Source organism: Gavialis gangeticus, unplaced genomic scaffold (genome assembly GCF_001723915.1).
Source record: "Gavialis gangeticus isolate Ggan-Ray unplaced genomic scaffold, GavGan_comp1, whole genome shotgun sequence".
NCBI lineage: Eukaryota > Metazoa > Chordata > Crocodylia > Gavialidae > Gavialis > Gavialis gangeticus.
Window position 1 is genome coordinate 111907255 of NW_017729022.1, and position 10831 is coordinate 111918085.

Below are 10831 nucleotides of genomic sequence, written 5' to 3' on the forward strand. Positions count from 1 at the left end.
ACACCTTGCTGGGGTCGTTTGACCCCAGTACTCTTTCCTGCCATGGCAGGGGGTCGGACTAGATGATCCACTCAGGTCCCTTCCAACCCTAGAAACTATGAAACTATGTTTCGTAACAACTCATGACACAAGGTTAGTCAGATTTTATGCATTCTAGAGTTGGCTAATTATTACTGAGATTTGAGAAGGAAAGAATATATGCTCACTGTTCTTCTTTTATCTCTGAACAGTTGATTAGGCATGCTGCCTATTTCGTTTGCCTTCATTTGAAGTAGCAAGAACTACCTGCTTCTGGAGAAAGATACTGAATTAGATGGATTATTTGGGTATCAGTAATACAGTTCTTATGATCTGTTGCTTATCTTAATTCTGTTTTTTGCATTTTGATCACAATATACCAATTTTGGGTAGACCTTCATTTAAGAATCTGTTTGTGCTGCCAGTATTGAATATAGCTATTTTGAGGCAAAGCAGACTGGTAATTTGTATGTAAATATCAGAGTTCTCTTTCAGCCGCTTAAATTGATGATGTCTGAGCTACCATAACAAATTACAAAGTGGATGTGCTTTAGGATTCACCAGAGGTTATTTAGATGCTCCACTTTTCAGTAATTCACATTACTTAATTTGTGTATCTTGTGGTACATACACATGCTAGCGTGTCCTCTGAATTTGTGTACTGTTTGTAACATAGTCAGGAAAACTGTTGCAATTAAGAGACCTATTTTTCCCAGGGTTTTGAATTACTTTTGTAATATTTCTGAGAAGAGAGAAGGTTGATAAACTTAGTCTGTTTTATTTTCCTTTGGTCATGTTAAGACTCTGAATCCTTTTCCAAAAAAGGAGGTTTGTGTAAGATCTGGCAGTCCTTTTAAACTGGAATTCCATCAGTTTTGTTTCTCCTATGGAAATAAAATTAAAATCTTTTTGTTTAATTGAACAATTTCTCATAAATTTCAACTTTTGGTCATGTGATAAATCCTTTCTTGGGCAAACAGTAGTGGTTCCCATTGGCAGTAGAATTCAATCTGAACATATCTGAGGGTTGGGTATACTGTTTTGCATTAATGGTGGGCTTGGGTGGCTGTGTTTTGGTTTTGGCAAAACCTCTCATTTGTTACATTTTGTCTTTCCAAGGATAGGAACAAACTTTGGAAGTGTAAAGTATTTCATATTTATAGCCTATAGAAATAAAGAGTCAGTTTCTCCTGCTTATTAGTAGCATTGTCAAGTCAAAACCATAATTTTTGCTCTTAAAAGAATTTTGATTCTCAAACTGAGTAGAATTTTTTTAAATATTGCTAATCTTTGTGGAATGTGCAAAAACCCCACACTGCAACATCCAAAAAATACACGATAGCATGCAGTTAGATAATTTCTAGGCCGAAACAAACCTAGGAGCACACCTCTAGAATACCCAGAATCCTTTTAAACATGCAACAAACCAAACTCTGTCATAGTTAAAGCACATATAGGAACAGGTAGTAAGAAAACCTTTCCCCTTGAAGTGTGAAATATGAAATCCATCAGGATAATCTCACGGAGGATGTCTTAGAAGAGTGGGGATCATGGAGGAAATTCTCTGTTACAGTATTTTCTTCTTCTATACCTTGTACCAAAAGTAGGTTATTTTAATTGGCTATGTTTTAAAAACAAAATGATGTGAATATATGTACCCCAAGTCAATGGGGGGGGGGGTTTATGTATTTTAAAAAAAATTAACATGAAGGCTGTTTTATGATGAGATGTGTTCTAAGGGTTTTGAGTTTTGTGTGAGTTATTCCCAAGCAGCAAAGCTACAAGAAAATGAAAGACATTATCTCAGATTGAATGGCAGTATTCCGTCACTCTTTCATACATTTTTACTAGTTAATTTACAAAAAAAGCATATTATAGAAGTGTCATATGGTATTCTTATTGTGCTTTTGTTTTTCGTACCCTTTAGCTGGTAAAAGCAGGCTTTTTAAGAAGGAATATAAAACCTGTTGGACCAGACTATAATCTAACCTTCAACTACTGAGGCATTAGAAGAACTTAGCCTGGAGGCTGGTTATTCCATGGTTGTTGAAAACATGGTGTTTTTTTAAAAATTGAAGCATATGAATCTATGACTTTGGGAATCAGGGTACTGACCTATATTGTTCATGGGATTGATCAGATCTGGCAGTGCCTGTATCTCTGTCACTATTCTGTGACTAACTTTCTGACTCTGTGACTGTTAGGGCTGTGCAAAGCTTTGGTAGCCAATTTGCTTTAGAAGAAATTCAGCCCAATTCAGTGGCTGAATCTCCAAATATGAGTCAAATCAGGAGACCCATTAAAAGGTTCAAATTGAATTGGAAGTCTGCGAATAAATTCGGAAAAGATTTGGCCATAGACTAAACAAACAGCAGTCCTCAATGCTGTACATAGCTGCCTCCAGCTGGTAAGTCTGTTGTTGGCAGAGGGGGAAGGGAAGGGGTATGGGGGGTGGGGCAGATCAATGCTCCCACAGAGAGGGAGGGATTGGTGCTGGGACCCAGGCTGGGACAAGTGCTGGCCAGGGAGAGGGTGGGGGGGCTCGCACCACTGCATGCTGCCCATCTGGCAGCTGCTTGTGTAGTGACTTATCCAGCGTCTCTCACCGCTGCTTCTGCCACTGATCCAGGAGGGCATGGGGTAGCGGGGTTTGGCCCAGGATGTGTGTAGGGCGGGCAGAGCTGGTGCTGTGCCGAACAGAAGGTGGAATGTACTGGGAGCAGTGGCTATACTCCCTTGCTGCTCACCCAGCTGGTGTGGGGCCAGCGTCAGTCTGAGCCACTGCGCTGCCTCTGGACAAGCAGCGTGCAGCGGTGGGAGCGGACCCGGCCTCCCTACACCTCCCGGACGAGAAGTGGCTCTGCCCTGGCTGGGTGAGTGGCGGCAAGGCATGTGTGGGGGGGGGTGCCTCCAGGTCAGGGTGGGAAGGGTGGCAGAGCGGAGGCTATGGGGGTGCTGCAGTGAGTTTTCAGGTGGCACATGCCCCATCATGCCCTGGTGCCACTCGCCTAGCTGGGGCGAAGCCGCTTCTCATCTGTGAGGTGTGAGCGGGCTGGGCCAGCTCCCGCCACTGCACACTGCTTGTCAGGAGGCAGCACAGAGGCTCAGCCTCACACTGGCCCCACACTGGCTATGGGCTAGTGGTGGAGGAGCATAGTGCCTTCTACCTTTCACCTGGTGCAGTCCTGGTCCTGCCCGCCTGATGCAGATCCTGGGGCACATGCCCCCGCCCCATATCCTCCTGGACCGGTGGCAGGAGCACTGGTGAGACCTGCCAGACAAGCCATCAAACGAGCAGCTCCTGAACCGGCAATACGCAGCAGTGTGAGCTGCCCTACATCCTTCCTGGCCAGGGCTGCACTCTGGGCGGCAAGCCCCCGCTGCCAGGCTGCACTCTGTGTGGCGGGCAGAGCCAGAGCTGCAGTCCAGGAAGCTAGCCCCAGTTGCCTGGCACTGGGCTGTGCTCTGCAGGGCAGGTCGAGCCAGGGCTGCACTCTGGGCAGCCCCCCTTCCCAACTGGACAGCTTGTCTCAGCCCCAATCCCTCCCTTGCTATGGGGGTTTTGATCTGCTCCCCTCCCACCCCTTTCCTCCCCCTCTGCCTATCGTAACAGACTTATCAGCTGGAGGTAACAGTGTCCAGCATCGAGGACTGCTGCCTGTTTAGTCTATGGCCGAATCTCCGAAGCGACGCTGAATCTTCGGATCCAATTCAGCCGAATCGAATCGGGGCAGTGATTCAAAGCACTGAATTGAATCACTGTCTCTCCAAATCAGCTGAATCCAAATCGAATACTTGCCACTTTTTACAGGCCTAGTGACTATAGTCCATTATATTTCTCTAATCAATGTAACTTTGGGAAGTTATTCTGTATTTAGGGAAAGCAAATACTTTTGTGGCAAATTGCCTCTAAAAAACAAAAATGAAGTGACTCATTTAGAGCTATGCAAGGGTTTTGATTGGTTTAGAAATCTCATAACTAGGAGACAGAGATGGGACAGAATAGTTGAGGCATGGTGAATGTATTGCATAGATTCATTATAAATGGTATTAATGAATAGAGTATGTATATGTAGAGTGAGTGTACTATACAACTGGATAATATTTTGATGTGCACTGCTGCAGTCTGTTATACTTCAGCAGCCAATTAAATGCTTCCATTTGTCCATCTTTGTTTCTGCTAGTCACATTATCTAAGTAGCATGAAATAATTCAGTTTGCTATTCTTGTGTGCCAGTAGGTGAAAACGTGTTGTGTAGATCGTATTTGTAAATGTGTATTTCTGATGCTAAAATGTAAGCTGTCAGAAAGACCATCTTTAGTCTGATGTTTCTTATTCAGAACAGTTAGTCAGCTGCTCAGTTTTTTTAAATAACCAACTAACTAAATTAATAAATATTGAGAAATTCAAAATGTGATCTCCATCTCTGGCCACGAGGCAGATTTGGGCAAATCCAGATCTAGAAGGTATGCCTCATCCTTTTTTATATTTGTTCCTAGTCTTTGCTTTACTTCTTGGTGACTTAAACATTTTATTTCTGAAGTATCTGCTGTGAGGCAACAAGCACAATTAAAGCTGGTATATAAAAAAAGAAAGAAATTATTAACACACAGAATCTTTCAGCATAGTCAAAGTATGCTTATGCTCTAAAAAGGATGTCTGAAGCGGGATCTTGAGAATTTGGGTTTTTTTATTTGTTTCTGAATATTTTTCTATCCTGTTTTCTCAATTTATAAGAGCTTTGTGATTGCCTCAATTATGGCCAGTGTCAGCGATTTTGAAGTGTGAATGACCAGTTCAGGAACCGCTACTCAAATATATCTGAGAGTACAATCTTGTGACTTAAAAATAGATAAGAGCTTCCATATTTGTCCAACTGAAGCAACTTGGCACAGGCAGTGAGTGATCTGATATGATTGTGTATGTTTATATGCTTGTATATTGGATTATCTTAATTTGTAAATGCATATATTGCAACATATAGTTTCATTGTGAGAAGATTTTTCAGTTAGAGGAAACAACTCATATTACTAGGATCCTTTTGACAAGAAGGCCAACAGTGACTCTTATCACACTCCAACATATTTTCTTTGGCTCCTACATCCTCACTTAACAGCATAGTTACTGTAGACTATATTTATTTAATTTCCACTTTGGATATTCAACCATAGCTCACTATATTTTCCTTTGAATTTCATTTCTGGCCTGTAATTCATCTATATGGAAAGGCAGAGGAACAGCATAGCCTAAAATGAGGAGAGATATAATGAGGAAAATCTTCAGTGACCTCTCATTTAAATTTAAAAAAAAAATCCCACTGTTTGGCCATCAATCTTAAAACTACTGAGGAAGATTAGACAAAGGCTCTATCAAGTGGTATTCCTGGAGAAAGCTGCCTATTGAGAAACAGGGGTCATTATCGTTTTCGAGCTATAGTTTCACAACTATGCTATATCATGATAGAGTGTGGCAGGTGAGCAAGTAGGAAAGGATTGACTTTTATTAGTAAATGTTTAGGATTGGGAATCCAAAAAAAGATGACAAAGCCGGTAGGGAAATACAGATCGCCCAAGCGAGGGACTAACAACAGAGGGATGCGGGTGGGGAGGGGAACGCAGCTAGGTTACAGGAGATACAATGTTAGCCATTACCAATAAGCCAGGCCAAACTCTTAGGCTAAGTACAGACATTCAGAAAGCCAGAGCCTGAATTGATTCAATCTTTGTGGGTTAGTCTAACCTGGCTAGGCTGAATCATTTCTTAATTGGTCAGACATTCCAAAAATGCAGACACATGCCTGCAGTGGCTCAGGCCAGAAGCCAGGGGGCACTAGAGCAGCTCTCCTTTCCCTTGCAGAGGCTGAGCTGGGGGGGAGAAGGGGGCATGTCCAGGCAGTGCCGAATTACAGAGGGTCCCCCCACCTTGATAGCAGAGCATTTATCAGCTTTGTTATCAGCATTTATTACCTCATCAGAAAACAACCAGCCTCCCTCATTAGTTCAAACTCTTCTTAAACAAAGAAGGAATGGAAGGACATTACCAATTGAACTGTTGATTAGTTCCAAAAGCCCTAAACTGACACTACTGTCTGCCACAGCACAGACTGTAGCCAGGATGTGGTCTGCTAGCTAATGCTGAGGTGACTGTGTAAAATGGAGGGGACGGGTAAGCCCTGCTTAGCAGGGAGTGGGGAGGGGAGGGGGAAGGCAGGAGGAATCCTGGCAGACGCTGCTGTATGTGCAAGTCTGCTGCAGCTGCAGCCAGGGAACAGGATGGGGGCAGCCTTGCTGTGGAGCAGAGTCCCACCCCACCCAGAGAGCATACTGGGGGACTCTGGTTTATCTTAAACCAGCAAGGGGTCTGAGACAGACATTGCATAAACTGGTTTGACCCAAATCAATTAAGTCTGATACTACATTGAACCAGGTTTATCTCAAACCGGTTTCAGCCATTTTCAAACTTGTTTATGTGCACTGAACATCTGTTCTGTTCCAGGTTTAAATCAGTTTCTGATCACTTAAACCGGTATATGTGTAATGTCTGTTGCTAGCCTTAATGTTAAAGGGAATTATTCCTACTGCTGACATGGAAAAAAAATGAAGTATTCAAAATAAATTGAAAAATGATGTTGACTTTTGTGTATTTTAATCTTTGTGCCTTCTTTTCTCCCTTTAAGTTTTTCCACTGCCAAAGTGTGGGGATTAAAAAAAAAAGGGGGGGAGAGTAAAGGAGAAGGGAGGAGGCCCATAGAAGAAATTAATGTAATTCTGTGTGAAATTTTGATTGTCAAGAAGCCATTTTAATCTAATTTACTAGAGCTGTTTAAAATTCTCTTAACATGGAACAGCTTTGATGTGCCATGCAACATTTATCTTGATTCACTTTTTTTCCCATGGTTGACTTTAAAATTACAACACTGAGTTCTGTTTGTAACTCTAGATAACAATCTTTCTATTTTTTTTTTCTAAGATAGTTCAGTGAAGGACATCATAAATAGCTGGTCTTAGTATGTGTCTTTTCCTAGAAGGACCTACTTAAATATATTTTCTTACCTTATTCATACTACTTGCACATTGATGAGAGGTTTTTCTTTTCTTTTCTTTTCTTTCAAATCCGACAGCAAATCAAACTATCAGTTTCCTTTTCTGATCTATAAGCCAACACAGATATAGTCTGAAGTCTGAGACTTGGCAAAATTGAATCTTTGATTAGCCAACAAAGTTATTAAAGAGTATGCCAAGTTGGAAACTAACAGCTACCTCCCCTGCCAAATCTAGTCAGCTACCATCACTTTGGACATTAATTCTTGTTTTTCTTAGTCATTTTGTTTTGCTCAATCTAATCACGATAAAATAGAGAGTGAGTACAGTCTTAAGACTAAATGTTAAAAGGTCAAGTGGACTGGACAGCATTGAAATAAGTGAAGCTGACTTTTGATTGTTCAGAATTGTAATATAATATTTTTTTGTTTTCAGCAATATGGGGAGATGTGAACAGAGAGTGTTTTAATGCTAGGCAGCTTAGGTATGTTATGATTCCCTACTGTAAAGACATTGTAAAGTTGCTTGTTTAACTGGCAGGAATGCAACAGAGCAAATAGCAACAGTGTAATGTTCCTAGTGATCATTCTGTTCTTGGCACAGTTCATTCTCTTGACCATGCTGGGCTTTTTATTTGAGCTGAAGGTAAGTTGCTTTTGTTTCTTAACTCACAGTTCTGCATACAGTTCCTTGAAACAGTGACTGATAAAAGAGTTGGAAAGGACTTTTGAGAGCCCATGCAAATTATGAGAGAAAAGGAGCAGCTCCCATAAGTTCTTGGAAGCAACAGCAATTTCTGTGGTCTTTAATGAAGAACACACAATGGCCAGAGCTAACTTTTGGTTTAAAAAAAAAGACTTTTTTTCTCTCTGTGCCGGAGGCTTTGAAAATTAATATTCATGTGCGTCGCATAGCGCAGGAGAGACAGCAGAAGGCATTCTCGTAATACATATAGAGAGTCAGAAACTAAAACCAGCATTGCATACATGCTGCAGTTGAGAGACTCCATTCTCCCCTACTCCAGGTTTAATTTAACTGTTCCATGAACAATAGAAAGAAGAATATTTCTAGCTGATTGCCAATATTATGTTAAGTTCATGACAGCAGTTCATGTCAGCTAGTTATCCCAAATGGTGGTGGTTGGTGGTGTTATTGTTACTGTTGTTGTAATAGTAGTTGTTGTTTAGAATTTTATTACTATTGGGCAGCGAGTTATTATCTGAGGTTGCAACTCTTGTGTTGGCAGCATGCTCAGGACCCCTGAGCTGTGGCCAGACAGCTGCATGGCAAAACAGAATCTTATAGCTTAGGGGTGGGCAATGTTTTTGCAGTGAGGGCCCCTTTAACTGTTGTAGCAAGTCCTACAGGACTTAAGGTTTCTCATTGACTTCCAGCAGTGAAAATGCGTTAAGGGATTTACTTTCAAAATATAGTTGTGAGGCAGCAGTCCTCTGAGAGTTAAGTTTTTGTATCCAAAGCAAATTCTGGCAATATAATAAGCTAACACAATTAACAAAAAAAATTAGGAAAAAAAAGAGAAAAAAGACCTCTAAATTTACTACTAGATTCAACTACTGGGAAAACCACTAAACTTATTCTCACATTTTGATTAAATCTAATGTGAAGCACCATCTGTCATTTGCTAATTTTCTAGTAAATATATTTCAGTAGCTACAATGAAACTGCTACTGAATTACACAGTGGTATCATCCTGGAAAATAGTAATGTTTGCAAAACAACACTAATTATTGGAAAATGTAGGAGGGTAGTCCAAAAGCCATACAACTATTTTTTTTCTCCTAAGGCTTTTATATATTTATTCAGGATCTTATTTAGTGTGTATTGTTTCCTATCAAGTACATTTATCTTCTGCACAAAGATTATTTAAAAGACTTTGGCTTTTTTTGCTTACTGTGTATGCCAAAGATCTGTTTTCCATAAGACTTATGTCTGTTTCAGCTTACATTATAATTACAAGTAGTTCAATACTCTGATTACAATATAAAACTAGAATTTGCTATAGTATATATAAATAGTACAAAGAACACATTTTGCAAAGGAGTGACACACAAATAGCTTATAATATTGGAAACAACATGGATAACAGGGGAGTGAGTAAAGTGAAGGTAAAAATTCCAACATCTCAAAGGAAGCGGGTAGACATAATTCATGCAAAAAGTAATCTGGGTTCTTTGATAATCTATTTTTGGTGGGTGCACACAGATACTTTAACCTTTGCACAGTTCAATCAAGCATATGTATACATGTTCCTAATTTTATTATCTTTTGAATATTGTCTTCTCACTTTGACTTTCCACACTTTGACTTCCACCTCTTCACATTAGAGTGTGAACTTCCCGGGAGGCATTTCTTTTATGTTTTAAATTACTCAGAGTTTCCATCTGCTTTCACTTGACTTGTGGTCATGAAGATCATGCTTGGCCCATGGGATCTTACAGTGTGCCGAGAGGATGTGGAGTTTTGTCAGCCAGTGAAATATGTCTGGCTTTTTTTTCAGAAGCTTTCATATGCTTCTCATCTTGTGTGGTCCCACTAAACTGAGTATATTTAACAGGACTACTCACCCCCTTTATCTTCTTCTGTGAGTTGCCCTCTATAAAGAAGTTGTGTGTAGGAAATATGAGAGCCCAAAAATATGATCCAGGGTAAAGGGAAATAAATATATAAAAGCAAAATAGTGTTATATGGGGAAAGTGCTTCAATAGTTGCACATTAATTAGTAGCTGAATATCAGATATCTATTATATACAAACATAAGCTTGCAGTGTCTGAAAATGCTTATTCCAGCTATAGAATTAAGTATGCCTTCTCTGTTGAAACTGGTTTGCTTTATATTTTGTTTTCAGGCATTACTGCAGTCTGCAGTTCAGCAGCAAGAAACAGCCATTGAAAAACAGTATATCTCTGCAATTGAAAAACACTCACACAGGTGTGAGGAACTACTTAATGCTCAGGTAATAAAAATACATTTCTACATGTCTACATGTGCAATAATAGACTATAGTAATATCTATGTGCAATCCAGAAAAACCCTTTGAAACTATTTCATTTCAAGCCATTTATTTTTCTGCTTTGTTTGAAAGACAGTGGCTTCTTTGACCACAAACCAAAAATCATTGACCATTCCTTATAATATCCTCAGGACAGCAATGCTTACAGGCAAAATGAAATAGAAACCTAACTGTAGCTCTTAACTCATAAATCTGATATTTTTCTTAATGATGAACTGAAAGATAAGATTATATGGGGAAGACACAGATTTGGGTCCATAATGTGTGGTAACACACTAACAGCTGCCATCCAAAAAATGTTTATTTCAGTAAAACCTTTGCAATTGACATGGAATTGTGATGAGAAGTACATTACACGTGAAATATTTAAAACTGTTAATTCATGCTAATTCATTAATTTTTACTTTAATTGTTTTAACCTGCTTTATTAGTTCCATGAGCTTGGTTTAGTTTATTTAAATAACACTCATGAACCAACATAAACACTATAAATAAGGCATAAATATAAAAAATGTTGTCAACTGATCTTGTAAAGGTATTCTAAGTTTGTTTGGGTTTCAGTTTAGTTCTCTCTTATATACTGTTGAAATCTACACCTCTAACAGTAAAAAAAAAATATATATATATATATATATATATATATCAGAAATAGATTCGGTCAGACATAATGAAGTTATATGAGTCACCTAAGACAAGAATATCCCCCAGACCTCCTGATTCCCTGTCTTGTGTCTTCTCCA

At 39.7% G+C, this 10831-nt stretch overlaps 1 protein-coding gene across 4 annotated transcripts in view; it reads left to right on the top strand.

Moving 5' to 3' along the window:
• The window catches only part of CCDC91 (coiled-coil domain containing 91), a 457779-nt gene that overhangs the window by 201073 nt on the left and 245875 nt on the right, over nucleotides 1–10831 (top strand). For all 4 annotated transcript variants that reach the window (XM_019515987.1, XM_019515989.1, XM_019515988.1 and 1 more), the window contains one exon: nucleotides 9927–10034. In XM_019515987.1, coding sequence (XP_019371532.1) covers nucleotides 9927–10034 — 108 coding nt within the window. The remainder of the gene's footprint in view (nucleotides 1–9926; nucleotides 10035–10831) is intronic.